Source organism: Elephas maximus, chromosome 5 (genome assembly GCF_024166365.1).
Source record: "Elephas maximus indicus isolate mEleMax1 chromosome 5, mEleMax1 primary haplotype, whole genome shotgun sequence".
Classification (NCBI taxonomy): Eukaryota; Metazoa; Chordata; class Mammalia; order Proboscidea; family Elephantidae; genus Elephas; species Elephas maximus.
Genome location: NC_064823.1, coordinates 6,198,360 through 6,216,977, shown reverse-complemented (window position 1 = coordinate 6,216,977; position 18,618 = coordinate 6,198,360). Strand labels below are relative to the sequence as shown.

At 38.2% G+C, this 18,618-nt stretch overlaps 1 protein-coding gene across 2 annotated transcripts; it reads right to left on the bottom strand.

Annotated features, from left to right (window-relative positions):
* Positions 1-2,313: 2,313 nt before the first annotated feature.
* PCDH18 (protocadherin 18) lies at positions 2,314-18,416 on the bottom strand. 2 transcript variants are annotated; one of them, XM_049885261.1, is made up of 4 exons: positions 15,342-18,416; positions 14,409-14,497; positions 14,160-14,323; positions 2,314-6,727 (listed from the first exon to the last, which is right to left on the bottom strand). In XM_049885261.1, exons 1-4 carry the CDS (start codon positions 17,817-17,819, stop codon positions 6,060-6,062), a joined length of 3,399 nt encoding a protein of 1,132 aa, XP_049741218.1. In that variant the 5' UTR covers positions 17,820-18,416; the 3' UTR covers positions 2,314-6,059. The 2 variants fall into 2 exon arrangements, with proteins under 2 accessions (XP_049741218.1, XP_049741219.1); XM_049885262.1 differs by having other exon boundaries at positions 14,409-14,494; positions 15,342-18,415.
* Positions 18,417-18,618: the final 202 nt, after the last annotated feature.

The window sequence follows — 18,618 nt, the reverse complement described above, 5'->3', positions numbered from 1 at the left end:
CTGGTGTATTTGTCACCCAACACTCAGCAATTACCAAAAATCTAGATAGGGTGTTCAGAAAACCCACACCAACAGCTTAGAGGCATGATTTTACAGAAAATATCCAAATCACAAGGCTGGGACTAATAAAATATTTTTCTGGTTAGAATTCATAAAACATTCTTAATTGCATTTTTGGGATTTGTTACATCTCATGTAACAAGATTTACTGGAAATTGTGTAGATTATTTGGAACCTAAAACTTTGTCTAACACAAAGCCTGCTTCCAAGAGAAAAGTCTATGTTTCTTCTGTCTAGAATATTTTGTGGTTAGTTATTTTAGCCGCAGAATGTACCTTTTAGTAAAACAAGAATGTACCTGGGGCTTTTAAAGAATCTGCCTTCATTTAGATAAGAGCATTTAGAATGTAATATGCTTTATAATACCAGCACTTCCCCCACTTGAGCAGGAATGAATGTTTATGTCTCCTACAGGTCATCTAAAGACAGTGAGAAGGCTACTCCGGAGGTACACACACTTTGCCTCTGCATGCCTGTGCAGCCAGTGTCAGGAAAATGAGAAACAAACGGCCTTCAATGAGATAACGCCCAAAGTGTCTCTGTGTTCCTTCTACAGCTTCTAAAGGTCATCAGAAGTAGGAATAAAGAAGCCACTAACATCTGATATTTGATCCCTCTCAACTTATTCACCCCCAGGGCTTTATGCTCCCAACAAAGAGCTAAATTTTCTTTCTTTTCTGTGGCAAAGGACTTTTCTTACTTAGTGTATTTATCAAGGCAATCCAGAGAAACAGAGACAGTAGGAGATATCTATATCGATATTTGGAGAAATAGAAAGATTAATTTAAGGAATTGGCTCACGCAGTTGTGGGAGACCGACAAATCCGAAATCTGTAGCTCAGGTGACAGGCTGGAAACTCTGGTAGAATGTCTATTTACAGCCTTGGGGCAGACTAATTCTCCTTCTTGAAGCCTCAGTATTTGGCTCTTTAGGCCTTCAACTGGTTGGAAGAGGCCCACCCACATTAGGGAGGGCAGTGTGCTTTATTTAAGATCAACTGATTTAAATGTTAATTACATGTAAATGCCTTCATAGCAACATTTAAACTACTGTTTGTTTGACCAGACTACTGGGTACCATAGACTAACCTAGTTAATACAAAAAATTTACCCTCTCTACTTAATATATTATTTTCTTTCTACTCTTCACTTAGGCTTACAGTAAAATTTCCAGACCTGGTTTCCAAGAACAACCCTTAATACATAAAGAAGAAGGTTTTGTTTTATTTTCTATTTAGAAAAAAATTTCCTCCCTCAATAAGTTTTCTACACTATGTATTTCTATGTACTCATAAAAATTTAATTTATAATTTAGAACTAAAGAAATGACCCCTGTGTTCTAGAGTATATAAATTTACCCTTCCATTAAACTAATGAATCAGAGCAGCAAGGTTTATTGAGAATAAAAAGAAATCGGCTTCATATCTCAAAAATATGATCCTTGTTATATCAATAACAAAGAAAAGTCACAGGAAAAGTGGTAAAATCTAGGCGGTTATATAGGAACTTTTTGTGTGAAAATTTGGAGAGTGTTGCTATAAAAGGTGGACAGTAGGATAAATTACCAAGGAGGAACACCATAAAATAAATAAATTGAAGAGATAAAATCTGAGAAAGCAAACAAGAATTAGAAGCATCTTGCAGAGGTCATAAAAGAAAATAAAAAACTATTATTTTAAAATGCCAGGGTAGGATATGTTACTGCAATTTTAGAAGACAGGAGGCATGTAAATTTTGGTAGCAATTTTTGTGATGCCAGCACCCTGTAAAATTCTTTTAACAGCTCTACAAGTTGTATAAAGTGGCATATAATAAAAATATAATAAATCATTGAGAAGCATCTAGTATCATTGTCAAGTTTCTTCTATAATTCCCACTTACTCAGTATTTTATTTTTTGTTTAGATTGTACTGAGTCCCTATTATCTTTGGTATCAGACTGTATCTACTTGACTACGGCTTCCATTAGACGGATGAAAAATGAATTTAAGTAATAAAGTTTTTTTTGGTCACTATTATTTAAAAAAAAAGAAAGAAAAAAAGTGACTTCTGTTTGTTCTAGGAACTTTACTGAACCAGATGTACTGAATGGATGGACGTTCAGTGGCCCAAATACAAAGCTTCACTTTAGTAACCAAACAGAACCATTTCTGTCATTCACAGTTAGAGGGATCCTAATATAAATGATTACAATCTGCATGGCATGTTTTGCTTTCACAGTATATAAAGCAGCTTATAAACACAAGGTAGCTTTGTTTTGTGAACTTATCTGCAATTAGGGAATTCAAATTTACTGGCCTTTTGAAATGACATACATAGAAAAGTTTCCAATGGTTTATATTCAATTTTTACAGAGCAATATTTACAAATTATTCAGAGTTCACCACATCCCTAAGCTTTGATACAGTGGCTATACATTATCAAGATATACTAAATTAAAAGACAAACATCAACATATTCTCAAAAGTTTGACAAATTGTCTGAACTGTCTTGGATCAACTCTCTGAGTTCATGCAGCCTTGAAAACTACTGTATAAGATGGTACATTTTTCACTACTTCAACAAATCCAATCTGAAATTACTTGTATATTAAATACACCCACAATTCTATGAAATTCAATGTTCCGATAATTAAAATTCAGTTTTGAATGTTTTCTGACATTAACTAAAAAAAAAAACAAAAACTTGTTAAACCTATTGCTGTCGAGTTGATTGCTCCTCACAGCGACCTGACAGTACAGAGTAGAACTGCTCCATAGGGTTTCCAAGGAGCAGCTGGTGGATCCCAACTGCTGACCTTTCGGTTGGTACCTGAGTTCTTAACCACTGTGCTACCAGGTCTCCTTTCTGACATTAACCAAAAAAAAAAAAAACCCGCTTCCCTGGAATCCATTCTGACTCATGGTGACCCTATAGGACAGAGTAGAACTGCTCCCATAGAGTTTCCAAGCAGCACCTGGTAGATTTAAAAAGATGTCATTTTGGTTAGCAGTGGTAGCTCTTAACCACTACATCACCAGGGTTTTCCTTTTGGTATCAGAAGAATGAAACAAAGATGTTGAGTTGATTTCCACAAATTTAACTTCTTCAGTGACTCCAGTAAGACACTAACTAACCCATCTTTTGTCTTAATAGTTACCTATTGGTAAGTGGTGATTTTGATATTGAGGAGCAAGAATTTAAATGATTGACAAGCTTATAAACCCATGGGTTTGCTAGGAGTCCAGATCCACTCAATGACGATTTTTTTTTTAAGGAAGAAATAAATGAAAAAATGAATTTCAATGTTAATAACTTGTAAGAATTTTAAGAAAGCCAATTCTAATCATCCTATAATCGAGCCATTTAAAAGAAGGACTTGGTAAGCAACAAATTCAGTGTTGAATTCCATTTTTGAAAGGTGATTCCTTTAATAGATGATAATCACAAAAGAATGTTTAAAGGAATTCGACGGAGCCGATATACTGAAGAAATGATGAGTGAAGAAAGGAATCTCCTTAATTTAAGCGGCTATTACTTTTTTCTTCCAATCTGAGGAAGGGCATGATACCAAAGATGAGAAAACATAAACTTGATGAGAGGTTAGGTTGCTATGATTGCAGCAGACACGTCAGCTTTCACCAAGGTGATGCTAGTTGTTAAAGGAATGATATGAACAAAAAACAGAAATCTTAAACGCTAACACTCATTTAACTTGTGAGCGTGGGAAGCAGTAACCAGAAGTACAGAAGGCTGGAGAAGCAAGGAGTTTGACACATGGAATGCTCAGTATACGGACAATATACAAAGTTTTTTGTGTTGAGTATAATACTGCATTTTATTTACTTAAAATTATTCAAAATATTTATTCCAAGTTTTGCTTCCTAAATGACTGTGGCTGCTTTAAATTAAGAACAATGAGGTTATGGAAGTTTTTTTTTTAATGATAATATGTGCTAAAAGGAAGTGAAGTTGAAAAGCAAAATGTATTTAAATGTGGTTTACATTTGTGCGTGTAATCTACTGAAAAATAAACTGAAATTTCACTTGTAATTGCAATCCCTCCCATAAAAGAAACCATGCTTTCTGGAAGAGATAACACTTCCTATTTAAAGTGGTACTCACTTGAGAATTAAAATATCTGAGTTTTAGGCACTTTTAGGTTACTTAACTTTTTTAGTATTTGAATTCTCTGCTAGTAAGCCAAGGAGAAGCATACTTTCACCTCCTGGAAATACTGTAGGGATATATTTTTTAACCAAGAACTTAATATAAAATGTTCTGAAAAAACCCAAACCAAACCCATTTCCGTCAAATCGATTCCGACTGATAATGACCCTATAGGACAGAGTAGAACTGCCCTAGTTTCCAAGAAGTGCCTGGTAGACTTGAACTGCTGACATTTTGGTTAGCAGCCGTAGCACTTAACCACTACACCACCAGAGTTTGCTGTTCTGAAAAAGCATGATGTTATTATTTAATTTTTTTTTACTGAATTCATTTTTCTTTCTTCCTTTACACTCCAAATGCATTTAAAATCTTATTCTGAATGGAATCTGATCTATTATTTTCATACCTAATAAAGGTCTCAAATTGATTCTTTTTTCCATTGCCAAATCTGCTAAATGCTTCCTCTCTACCATTTGAAACCCAAAACTGGATCACTCTCTCATGACTGGTATGATTATATAGCTTTTGAACACATATGTAGGAGTAGGACTCTGAACTACGGACAATTCTCTCATTTAATTTTTCTTTTATTTTCTTTGACAGTAAAAGCTTCTGGAGAGTACAATCAAGATAGTGTATTCATAGATATAACATTAATAGAAGCTTGTTCATAAATGATAACAGTCATAATAGCAAACTGCTTTACCAAGGCATTACACACAGAGAGATAACAACACAATAAATAATTTGTCATTTATCACGCAGCAGAGTTGCAGTAAAAATATGATTTTATAAATGTTCTTACACTAAAAATAAAAACAAAAATGTGAGATCATGCACTTGGGACAAAAGCTGAAAGTGAATTCTAACAGGAAAAAAAGACTAAAATGTTTACGTATTGTCAGAGAAGAGGGGAAGATTCAAACAGAATGGTTTCAGATTAAACCAATTATATTTACCAGCTTAGGAGGGACACAGCATAACCATTATCACTTTACACTGTTGGAATATATACTGTTATCCATTTAAAGGACAGATTCCATTTTCTTTGAGTACCTCTCATATTACAAGGATGGAATGAAATTTATTGTTTGCCTTGATTATAAATAGACAAGAATATTTTAAGCCACATATTCTCAAGAACAGACCAGTTTGATGCCCCAGATAGCAGAGAACTGGGAGCCAGGAAACACTGACTCTAGCCCTGTTTTCATTATTGTCTGTGAAAAATGTATTTAAAAGAATCATCTCATAAATACCCTTCAAGGTACCTCCCAGTCCTGAAATAAAATTTCACTTCATGTGTCAATTTTTCCCATAAGAGTAGAACTATCAGAGTTAGAAGGAGAAAAAACAATAGTAATAATAAAAAAATAGTTTAACATTTTTAATGATGCTTAATTTTTACAAAAGTATTTTCAAAAAGTTGGATCACTTACTAGAATTAAGAATTGTATAATGCTTTAGTGGGGTTTTTCCTAGAGAATAATGTTTACCTCCCCAACATAACTAACCTAAGCAGTGCCTTTATACTTTGTGGTTGAATAGCATATGAGATTTAAACAGTAGCTACTTTCTACATGATTAGGAGAGATGTGTTTGTCATGAGAGTAAAAAAATAAAATTTGTCTGTTAAATTACACATAAATATAAGGTACAAATGTATTTTTAAAATACAGATTAAAATAATCACACTTGCATTGTGTACATACGAAAATACAGTATTTAATATTCAATATACACAGACACATTTATGATAAATGCAACTATTTGGCAATGCCAGTTCTTTCAGGGTTCACTCTGTTCCTGATTTCCATATATATGGAAACAAAAATGCTTCGCTAAAATCTCCTAGCTCTGGCGCACATCTTGAAGCAGTTTGTTAATCTCAGCCACCAGCTCACTGGCATCCATGAGTTCATGCTTCCCATCATTGAGGTGGTTGAGCACATTGTCAAAATCATCTTCCTCGTAGTTTTCAGGGATCTCCTCCATGGCCGGCAGCCACTTTGAAGAAGGCTGCACACTGGAGTGAGTTCCAAGCGGCGGCCCGGAACTGGTGGTTGGATTTTGAAAATGTGTACTGGCTGCCCAGGCCGCCACCCCTTGTGGGTAGCCCACGGTTTTGGTTGGCAAGGGCCCCTTTCGGCGTTCCAGGGAGTTGGATCGGTCCACCTCACTGCACTCTGAGTAGGTGTCCAGGGAAGGGGGTAGAAGGCGCTGGAATACGGTGCTCATTTCTGAGAGCAGAGAGGACGTGCTGGTATCTCCAGTGTCCTCGTCGTTTGGGGAGTCCTTCCCAAAGGTGGAAAAACTCTTCTTCTTCTCACTGGAATCTGCAGGCTGGATGTCGTCCTCGAGACTCTGATGTGGATGCTGCTGCTGGGGCTGTGCTGGGAACTCCTCCCCCGGGATGAACATGTTACTCCTGTAATCAGAAGATGGCGAGGGCAGGGGTGGCATCCAGCACTGGTCGGAGTGGCCCAGGACTCTGCACTCCTCCGTGCAAAGCCTCATAGCTGGACTCAAGGAAAACAGTGGGGATTCATTATTATACTTAGCATGACTCAAAATGAAGAACTCATGAAATTTTTAGAAAGGTAGGTTGAGGCAGTTACAAACTACTATCATGATGCTAATCCATTGCTATAAAAATCCATTACTATACACATTCTAATTTGGAGTTAATTGGGAAGCCAGTTTTATGGACCTCCAAGTCATTTCTGCTGGTGTCTTTTTTTATTTTTACCCTTGTTTATCAAATAAGGAAAGCTGTTACCAACTCACCTATTCCTCACGAGTGTCATAATTGCTACTCAAGTAATGAAAAGGTGGATTGATAACTTATACATGATATTAATGGAAAAAGAACTAGGGTATGAGTGATGAAATAAATGCTGAATACAAATTCTGAAAAATTGAGCTGTAAGGTGAAACCCATAATTTAGGATTCCATCAGGAAACCCTTGAGTAATACTTTGAGTAACTTTCTCAATATTGCAGTCTATGGGACCTACTTTATTTTAATAGAGGCATTGAGAACACAATATAGCTCTTAAAAGTTATTATAGATTATTTATTGACTTATTTTTTTTTAAATATAGAGATAAGAATCCTCAGTTACTGGACATCTGCAGTTATCCTGTTAAGAAGTCTGCTTTTAAAGGTTTGAAAAATATTTATATTCAAATTCATGGAAAAGTCATCCAGAGATGATGAATATGAAAAATCCATTGCTTAGTTTTTCTGGATGTTATGATGCCTCATTGGAATGTGATTGGCCACACTTGTAGAAAATAATAGACAATATGAGAAAAACAGAAAAAATAAAAGGAAAAAAATCTCTAAATATGCCAAATATAAAAACCAAATTATGTAATAACCAGGAAGTGCAAAAATGTACACTCCACAAATCATCCATTCTCTTTCAGTTAGAACTTCAATATCACGATTTTTTGTCTTCAGTATCATTTTAGAGCTAACCTCTGAATGCAGAAAATGCAAAGTGATTCAGATTCTGAAGGAAATTAGATTGATATCAGCAACACATATGAATTCAAAGCTAATTCTGTATGTCTAACTAGTTATGAAAGATTTCTCTTCCACCTAAATTATTGCCTAAATGGATGACCCTTGGAGAATGTCAACTTCCTTGTCAGAGGAAGCAAGTTGTCTATTCTGTTTATTTCTGTATCCCCAGCACTTGGTAGCCTGTCTACATAGAGTAGGCATTCACTATATATTTTCTGAATGAAAATGAAATTAATGTTGACTTTCAGAAAAGGAAATGTAATAGTTGTTGTTTAAAGGTGTAGAAGTCACTACCTTTTCTGGCTTGACCCTTCAAGATAATTTTGTTCTTATCATCAATTCTGGACCTCAATTCTTAACTTATAAGATGATACCTTGAGGAATAAAAGGAGAGTAAGTATTATGTGTTTATGTATATATTAAAAAAAAAAAAAAAGCCAGATTTCTAGGAAGACTAGAAATGTGGAGAAAGTAGGGAAAAGAAAGATGAGGGTGAATACCAATTGCCTGTGAATCACTGCAGGGTACAAGAAAGAGAATAACTGTGTAATTCTGCTATGAGGAAATATTAATTTTAAATAAGCAGGCATGATTTAAGAATAAAAGGATGCCTGCATGTGATGCCTTTATACATTATTACTACTTGGAAATATTTACCAACTGTTGCTTCTCATCATTTAATGTGGACAAAACCAAAAGGAGTTGAAAGTAATTGGAATACCTTAATAGCAATGAGGTTTTTTCAGCAGTGAAACAGCTATCAAAAAAAAAAAAAAAAAAAATTTTTCTTTTCAAGTGGTTAATAAATTTTTTATTTTTCCCTAATTCCCTGGGTCTCTGAAAATGGAAAAGAGGCCTGTCTCTACTGGCTTACTCACATCCTGTCAAAAGGAAGGGGAACAGACCTGATGATAACTCTTCATTTTTTTCCTGGTTTTTAATTCTGTGGTTTTAGGCTTGTGAAGAACTTACTTCTTTGATTGTGTGATTAGCTTTGTTTTGTTTTAATGTTTAAGGATGGAAAAAAAAAAAAAAGAAACAGTACTCAGAGTTCTAATAATCCTGAGCATGACAGAATTTTCTAGAGACCAGAATATAGTGAACATAGATTGAGCAATACAGTCTGTGTGACTTAAATGACAGTTCATGCTCAAAATTATAATTTTAGTCATAGGAATTTATTAAACAAAATGCTGTTTTACAATCTCATCACAATAAATGAATCAGGCATTAAAGTCAAAACAATTTTAAAATGAAAAAATATGAAAAAATGATGAAGAAAGGAACGACAGAGAAAAGGACAGTAAAAATAATGAAGAGGTATTAAGGAAGAGTAGTGATGCAGAAGAGGGCATTTCTCCCACTTTCATAGGTATTTTTTCACATTGTCCCCGGAGACTCAGCTGTTTGGAAACATCTTCCGCTTCTACGTAATTCAGTTCTGCAAAGTTTCTAGACAACCTCTGGGGGATCAAGTGCTCCTGGCAAGTGGTGCAAGTGGCCAATGTTTCTGTAGCTCCTCTGAAAGCCCTGGCAGGTGGTTACGTCTGCCGTAGGATGGGGTGCAGAGGAAGACGTCAACTCTTCTTGGCCACTCTATGCCTGTAAATTGTGTCACTGTACCATACTTTATATGCAAGACAGGAAGCAGAGTATCAACTATATGGAGAAAAAAATGTATGCTTAGCTTCTATCAGGTCCCTGGGTGGCACAAACGATTTGCACTCAGAGGAAACCCTGGTGGCATAGTGGTTAAGTGCTACGGCTGCTAACCTAAAGGTCGGCAGTTCAAATCCACCAGGCACTCCTTGGAAACTCTACGGGGCAGTTCTACTCTGTGCTATAGTGTTGTTATGAGTTGGAATCGACTCCGCAGCAACAGGTTTGGTTTTTTTTGTTTTACTAGGTTAGCGGTTCAAACCCACCCGGCAGTGCCATGGAAGAAAGACTTGTTGATCTGCTTCCATGAAGATTACAGCCAAGAAAACCTTGTGGATCAGTTCTATCTGTAACGCATGGGATTGCCATGAGTCAGAACTGCCTCAATAACAATCGGTATAGCTTCTATCAAGCCGTTAGTCATTGTGGCGATTGATCAGCTATCTATTAAGAGCCTACCATGTGTAAACCCCTATGATGGTCACGGGCCCTTAAATGACTTAACATCTAGTTCAGAGCAAGTGCGGCAAATGAGTTCATAGATGGCCAGCTAAAGTGCCAAAGTGTATGATGTCGAGGGTATTTTAAGAAAGTGGTGGAGGTTGAAATGTTACAAAGAAAGAGCAACTTGAGCCAAACTGCAGATGAACAGAATTTATATGGATAAAGTGAAAAGAAGCAGGTTGTACAGGGAGGAAGGGCAGCATGTGCAAAGAATTGGTGTGTTATGTGAAGAGATGTCTCTGCTATTGCAAATGGTAAAACAAACAAACAAAAATCAGCCTAAGTTGAGTGTTGGGAAACCCTGGTGGTATAGTGGTTAAATGCTATGGCTGCTAACAGAAAGGTTGGCAGTTCGAATCCACCAGGCATTCCTTGCAAACTCTATGGGGCAGTTCTCCTCTGTCCTACAGGGGTCACTATGACTCAGAATTGACTCAGTAGCAATGGGTTGGTTTTTTGGTTAAGCTGAGAGTTAAGAAGCTAACAGTGGGTTTCACTGGCCTTTGAATGCCAAGATAAGTAGTTTAATTTGGGCAACCAAGGCCACTTATTGATTTTTGAGCCCCCAAATGTAAATTAAAAAGTTTTGGGAAGGCCGCTCAGGCAGATATATGGAAAAAAGATTTGAGGAGGGGAAGAGAGAGAATACCAGTGTATGGCGATACAGAAAGCTAACTATAGGAGAAAGGCTAGAACTAGGAAGCTGGCAACGCAAAATGAAAGAACATAGAATTCAAAGGAATGTTTGAAATAAGTAGTAACAGATGATAGATCACTATAAAGTAAAATTGACTCAATTGAGAATGAGTATCACACGAAACAAAATAAAAAAGCTTTTATCAGTCACCTTGGGACAGCTAAAATATTGTAAAAAATAAAGATTTTGCTGGCATATATGTAGTACTGTAGCTCAAAGTTGAATGAGTAACGAAGAAAATATGTTGACAAACATGAGCCAACAGACAAAAATGAACGCTGATTTTACTGCTTAGAATGCAGGGTATTTGTGTGGGAATTAATAGAATCAATGACCAGAAGTGACCCTGTTGGCAGGCAATGTGACATAACATAATCTATATTTAAGCACAGACTAATGCAGAAAATCAGCTGGAATAAGTCCCTTAAGTCCTAAAAATATTCATGCTTTAGGAAACTGTGCTCAATTCTGTTAATGACAGTCATGTGGACTCACATTTTTTCTACTTGGGATATTTCCTGGGAATATAAATTTACAGAGCACAAGTTTTACATCTCAATGCGCCTGCATAAACTGCCAGGGTGAATAATACATTAGAGTATGAGTAAAAGTAATACTCCTCAGAATGCTCATAATTAAGAAAAGGGAGTCCCTGGGCAGTTCAAAGTGTTAAAGCGCTTGGCTGCTAACCAAAAGGCTGGAGGTTCAAGTCCACCTAGAGTACCTTGAAAGAAAGGTCTGGCGATCTAGTTCCAAAAAATTAGCCATTGAAAGCCCTATGGAGCACAGTTCTACTCTGACACAATGGGGTCACCATGAGTTACTGTCAACTGGACAGCTGGTGGTCATCTTTGTATAGATATTCAATATGCACATTTCAGTCTATAACAAATAGTGTTTCTGAATAAAGCTTAAAATATCTTATGGATCACTGGTGATTTCCTGGTACTTTATGCCTCTAGGATAGTCCCACCACAACCCACGTAGAAGCAAGTAGATAATGAGTCTGAAAAATACCTGTTGTAATGCAATATTGTAATTCAATGAAACATATGGTGAAATGGATGCCCACACCACAATTCTGGATTAAGTATGATTGTTTAAATACGGAATTTTTTAAAAAAGATTCTGTATATGGTAAGTAGTGTTATTAGTGATAATAAAAAAAAGTAGACTTGAACTTCAACTTTGAAAATAAATGTAACTTGAAAGGGATATGAAGTCACTAAATGAGCCTCATTAACTGCTTTCTAGAATCTGCCTTTACCTTATTTCCCCAGTGTCTTTATTCTTAACAATTTTTTTTTTCCTGCTAAGTAACTCTTCTACTATGAACGTATCTGATGATGGCAACTTTGAAAATATAGGAAAGAGTAAAAGAGGAGTCTTGACCTTTAAAAAAAAAAAATTAGATACATGATTAGCTATTAGGATTATGTAAGATAAGCACAGGAAACCCTGGTGGCATGGTGGTTAAGTGCTATGGCTGCTAACCAAAGGGTCGGCAGTTTGAATCCACCAGGCACTCATTGGAAACTCTATGGGGCAGTTCTACTCTGTCCTATAGGGTCGCTATGAGTCAGGATCGACATGGCGGCACTGGGTTTGGGTAAGATAAGAATTAAAAAGGATTGTAGGCATCATTTAGTCTCATAAATGGCAAGGTTTTCTAATTAGGAGCAGTTATTTTCTATTCAAGTATGTTTGATAAATTACAATTTAAATGAATGGGCTTCATACAATTTTAAAAATTACTTATTTAATACAGTATTTCCACCATTTTCAGGGAGGAAGGGCTGCATGAGCAAAGGAGTATTCCCATCATTTTTCTTTTCTGTTTTATAAAAGAACGTAGTTTAGTAAACTAAATTATTCAAAATGAGAGCTCAATATTCAAAATGAGGTATCATAGAATCATAGAGATTCACCCAGCTCCCCTGTACAAAGATATAAGCAATAAGACTGACTCTCTTTGAGCAAGTTGACTGGGGACATGTGTATTCCATTAGATTTTAAGAGATTTTTCTTCAAGTGGTTCTAGCCAAACCCAATGAAAACCCAATGCCGTCGAGTCGATTCTGACTCATTTCAAGTGGGTCTAAGAAATTAAAAAAAAAAAAAGACACAGCCGTGAATGTGTAAGCAGAGGCTCTAATGCACCTTTTAGCCCTTTCTGCCACTGCAGTTCCTTCTCATATTTTTTTTCCTGCCTGAGATACATTATCTATTACTGTAATAACATAATGAAATGAAAAATATTTAATAGTCTTTAGAATATGAAAACAGATATGTCACTTAATTTATTTTAAAAAACAAAACAGTTACTTCACATTACTCTCGATAGACTAGAGTTTAAGAGTGTGAAGATGGATTCAGATCTCAGCTCTACCGTGGACAAAGTGCCACCACGTGTCAAAGCACGGTGGGAGGCAGCGCGAGTACAGAACTCAGCAGGGCCCAGCCCCGGGGACGTGCTCTGACACGTTGAGGAGGACCACGGCAATGGCCGCTACTGAAAGTAAGACTGCTGCTGCCATTGTCACCTCTACTTCTACGACTTACGATAGTTATAGCTTCTATTTACTGATTTTTCTTGAATTTCCTTGGCCCTTAGAGGCTCTCTCACGCCTGTTTCCTAAACTCTCTTGACTTCTCTGCATTTAGAAAACAAGAGCTCCGTGGAATTCGGGCAGATAATATAGTGTTGTTCCACTTTTATTTCATTTATCAAATGGTACTCATTTGAGCAGCATTCAGTGGGATTTAGAAATTTAAACAGCCAAAGTAATACTCATGTGTCCTTAAGGGTCCATTTAATACTACAGCTCTTTAGTAACAGGGTTGCTATAATGAGGCCTTCGGTATTCACCCAGCTGGTTCAGAGAGTTTCTACTGCACAATTAGAAAGAACTCTAAGGAAAACATGGCTGATAATTTCATACAATCTCTTCCATATACCTGTGTACTTTATAAACTACTCCCCTGGACCCCTGTTCCTTTTCCACTATAGTGCAGACCTAAAATGAAAGGTGAAAAAATGATTCTGCATTTACCATGTACAAAGCTGCATTCTTGTTCCTATTTTTAGGGTTTAAAGTGTACCATGTCTAGAGTATTTTAATCTCCAATTCTGTGAGTTGGTTTCCATCACAGGAAACGTGTCCTCCAAATTATAGTCCAGTTCACCACCATGCACCAAAACATGTGGTTTGAATAAAAACAACCACCCAGTAATTTTATAGGGTTGCTCAGTGTTCTGTGGAAGTATTCAGTAGGATAGAAAAAAGAGGGGAATGGTTCGGTTTGCTATTCTCCTCGCTCCATCCTTTCCTCCCTGTCCTATTGAGCTCTCATGCTTCCTCCTTCTCCAAGTGCTGCTTAATATGAGCTTGAAGAAGGTAATTTTCAGGTAAGCCAGTTTATGTTTGTTGCCGATAGTATGCAGATTACAAAGAATTCTGTGCAAATGATAAAGAAGAAATAGAGGAATGAAAGAAAATTTACGCTTTACCGGTGCAGCCGATCAGAAAATAAAGATTTATGTGTCACCACCCTCTTACCTGCTGGAATCCTTCCATCTGTAAGGAACAGGTCGCTGAATCCTTCCCCCAGCAGCCTGTCTATTGGAGAGTCTCGCCCCAAGTCATAGTCGCTGTCTCCTGCTTCACTGTCACCACGGCCACTGTCTTTCAAGCTAAATTTGTCCATGTCTTGAAGGGCGTACCTAGAAAGATAAATCAGGTAGAGTTTCTACTTTTCAGCATCCATGTTATTGGAGACTGAATAGTTAACATGAGGATAATTCATACCTATAGCTCCTGGAATATTTGTTTCCTCGAAAGCTTGGCCTTGGCTGATATTGCCCCTGGTGAAGCATTGACAGAAGCTGGGAGACCTGCTGGAAACCAAAGGCACAGTACTGATTCCCGGAAACAAACCTCCAAATACGAGCTTTAAGCAAAGAGAAACACTTACTTGTTATTTTGTTCTAGGCAACTGAATAAGTTATCTCAATTTTAAGGATTTGCATATGCTGGGCTGTGGCAGACAGTACAGCCTGCCACCAAATATAACTGAAATGCATCCCAGTGAGGACAAAAGCTTGAGAATGCCTGATAATTGACAGATACTCTCAAAACAAAAGAGAATGAAACCAGAGGGATCTGGATGATCTAATACAGCTGACGCCAGAAGAGGACTCTGTTTTAAATAACTGGTTGATTTCCTTTATTTATAGTTCAGCTTAAAGTGATCAGTTATAAAAACGCATAGAAAATGCTGTATAATACAACAATCTATCACGTGTAGTTAAAATAATATCAGACATTTTTCACAAGTTGAACAGATATAACATGCACTGAGATGAAATTCTGGGGGTCCTTTTTTATTTTTTTTAATCTTTTTTTAAATCTTTCAGTAGAATAAAGCCAGCCTCTTTGCTTTTTGGCTTCTAATATCTTAACTTGGGAAGTAAGGAGATGCTAATTAGGTAGTCCCTTTCGACTCTCAAATGAACATTTTCTTTTTCTGTAACATACATATTACAGGCAAGTAAATAAGAAAAGCTGAAAATAGTAGGCTATGTATATCCTTGCTATATATATACAATTTAGCTGGCATCATATTTAATTTTGCATATTTTTGGTACTGTTATGTATTTATGGAGGCACTGAAGAACTAATACACAGTTTCTGGGCACTAACAGCTGAGTGCCAGTGCACTGGTGCAGTTAATGATCTTACCTCAACAGCAGGAGTGGCATGGGTGAGTTCTAACGAGAAATTCTCTGGCACGTGGTTCGATGAGATTGTCACCAAACTGTTGAGGGACTGGTGGCTGTTGTGACTCTGCCGGCTGCCCATTTGCCCTCGTTCCAGGGTAGGAGATGAAGATGGAGATGATCTGTGATGAGATCTGATAGGCAGTGTGCCATTTACTGTGGGCACCAATGTAATGTCCCCTTTGTGAATCTGCCTGGATGGCCTTTTTGGGTGGTGCTGGTAAGTTGATTCTGCTACCCTGCAGTTGTAGGATCTAGTGTCTTTCTTTTCTCGGTTACACCTAGTTGCAAACAGCACCATAATCACCAACAATACTGCACAGATTGCTCCTAAGGAAATAATTATAATCATGGAGACATCCAAAGATGCCTGGCTTACTGAGGTCATTGCTGTACTTGTCACAGACTCTGCATATTCAAAAATCACACACTTCAGGAGGACTTTGGTATGCAGCTGAGGATTGCCTTTGTCCTGGATGATGACTGAGAGCTCCCACTCTGTGTAGGGAACAGAATCCATGCTCACATTGGTATGGATGTCACATGATCGTGGATCAATTACGAAGATATTCTCCTCATTACCTGCTACTATGGAGCAGCTAAGTTCCGCATTTACCCCCGAGTCTCTGTCAATTGCCCTTATTCTTGTGACATGAAAGCCACTTTCGGCCCCTTTGGGGATGGTGATTTCTGCAGTATTATTGCGTAGTGCAGGCCCTATAACCACAGGGACGTTGTCATTTTCATCAATGATGGTGAGCACAACCGTGGTATTGCTTACAAGTTGCTTTGGACTCCCTCCATCTCTTGCTTCAACCACAAAAGTGATCTGATTTACTTCTTCATGGTCAAAGATTCTGAGGGCGTAGATGGCTCCATTCGATGGGTCAATGGTTACATATGTAGTTATAGAGCTTCCCAGGATGAAACTCTCCAAAATGGTATATGTAACATGCCCATTTTCTCCTAGATCAGGATCTGTGGCTGAAACGGTGGTGATATATGCCCCCGGCGAGTTATTCTCTGAGATGACAAATTCATATCGGCTTCTCTGGAAGTGGGGTGGATTGTCATTTATATCATTGATTTGGACAGTAAAATGTTTTACTGTAGAGAGACTTGGTGTCCCCTTGTCCTCTGCTATTACAGTCAAACTGTATTCAGATCTCTTTTCTCTATCCAGTGTAGCATTAGTTAAGATTAAATAATTGTTTTCATAAGTCTTCTGAAGTTTAAAGTGACCATGTCCATGAAGCTTACAAACTATTTCTCCATTCAGCCCAGAATCTTTGTCCTGAACCCTGACCAAAGCAACAAATGTGTCAATGGGATCCCCTTCAAAAACATAAGATATTTCTTCTTTTCCAGGAGACATCAGATTTATGTTAATTTCAGGTTTATTGTCATTAACATCCACAACTTTAATTATAATTTTGCAATGAGCCGGGATTGAATTTGGACCCAGATCTTGAGCCTGCACATCGATCTCATAAGATTTGGTGATTTCATAATCCACTTGCTTGAAAAGAGTCAAATAGCCTCTTTCTGAATCAATTTTAAAAGTCTCTATAATTTTGGGAGACACATGACTGCTGAAGGAATATACAATTTTCCCATTAGCGCCCTCATCTGGATCAGTGGCATTCAGATCAAGGAGCAAAGTGCCAACTGGGGAGTTTTCTAAGAGTTGTAATATATAAGACTGCTGCTCAAAAGCAGGGCTGTTGTCATTGGAGTCTGCAATGCTTATTTTTAGTACGGATGAGCCAGACCTCTGAGGCACCCCCATGTCTGAGGCAGTGAGCTGAAGCTCATAGCTTGACTTCAGCTCCCGGTCCAGCTCTCTGACCACTATGAGTTCTGCATACTTGGCTCCATCAGTCCTGGTCCGTACCTCGATATTAAAAAAATCATTGGCAGAGAGCGAGTATGTGTGGAGGGAGTTTTCCCCAACATCTGGATCAAATGCACTATCCAGAGGAATACGAGTCCCGATGGCCGCACTCTCAGATATCTCAATCGGTATGAGAGATCTTGAAAACTGGGGAGAATTGTCATTAATATCCAGGACTTCAACTTCGATATGGAAAAGCTGCAGGTGCTCAGTGGGTAGAGTGATCACATCAAACTCTATGGAGCAGTTCAAGTTTTTCTGGCATAGTTGTTCCCGGTCAATTTTAGCCCCTATGCTGATTTCCCCATTATCTTCACTGACTACTAGTAGAGGAGAATTTCCCCTTTGCATGGCTCGAAAACGAACAGCAGAAGGATTAGGTAGTTTAAATAAAACATCGGCCACATCCTCTGATAGTCTGGCAATTACTGACCCAACCCTCTGTTCCTCATAAATCCTGTATTTCAAATTCTTGCCCAGTACATCGTGGCTGAAAGACACCGTCAAGAGTGCAAAAATGAACCTAAAGCGCATTTTAGTGTTCATTTGGTGCAGCGGTCGGTTTCTGAGATTCCCCTCAGAGAGCTAGTTAAAACAGCAAAGCAATCCTCTCAACTTCCTTTGGCAACTTAAAGCTAGCTACATACGGTACTTGCAACTTGAAAGCGCCTCTTAATAACACAGCACAGGAATTAACAGCTCGCAAACTTTTGTTTTATACACACCGTGTCTCGACCTCCAGATAGGAGCGGCCTGGAGTCCAATCCTTGCATTTGTCAGGCTGTTCGTTCTCTCTCCAAGCAGAGCGTCACCTCCGCGCCTTCCCTCTCGTGTGGTTAGGATCCATCTCCGGCAGGGACCCGCGCAGTCTTCGGTCTATCTCTCCTGGGCGGTTCTCTCTCCCCTTCTCTGCTCGGCAGCAGACTAAACACCAGTGACTGCTGACTCCAGTCTGAAATCTGTACAACTTCACTTCAACTCAGACAAAGCTCCTGCCTGGCGTGTGTTGAATCGCTTCCAGCCAATCAGCGTCCTTCCAAATCAAAGCTGATGGAGTCACCAAGGCGCAGGAGGGCGAGAGGAGAGGGTGGGAGAAGGAAAGAGAAGGAGGAAGGCGAGGGGCGCCGGGAGGGCTGAGGGCGCGCGAGGGAGAGGAGGGGAGAAAGGCTGGGAGGGTGGGGGCGGAGGATGGGAGCAGCTCCTTCACTGCTCCTCCCTCCTCCCCACTCTCCCTCCTCCTTTCAATCTACTACATTCACTTTCTCTGAGCGTGCCACGACAAAGGGGAGACAATTACAGAAGAAAAACTTTAAATCAACTTCTGGTCGCCTTTATTTATATGGCA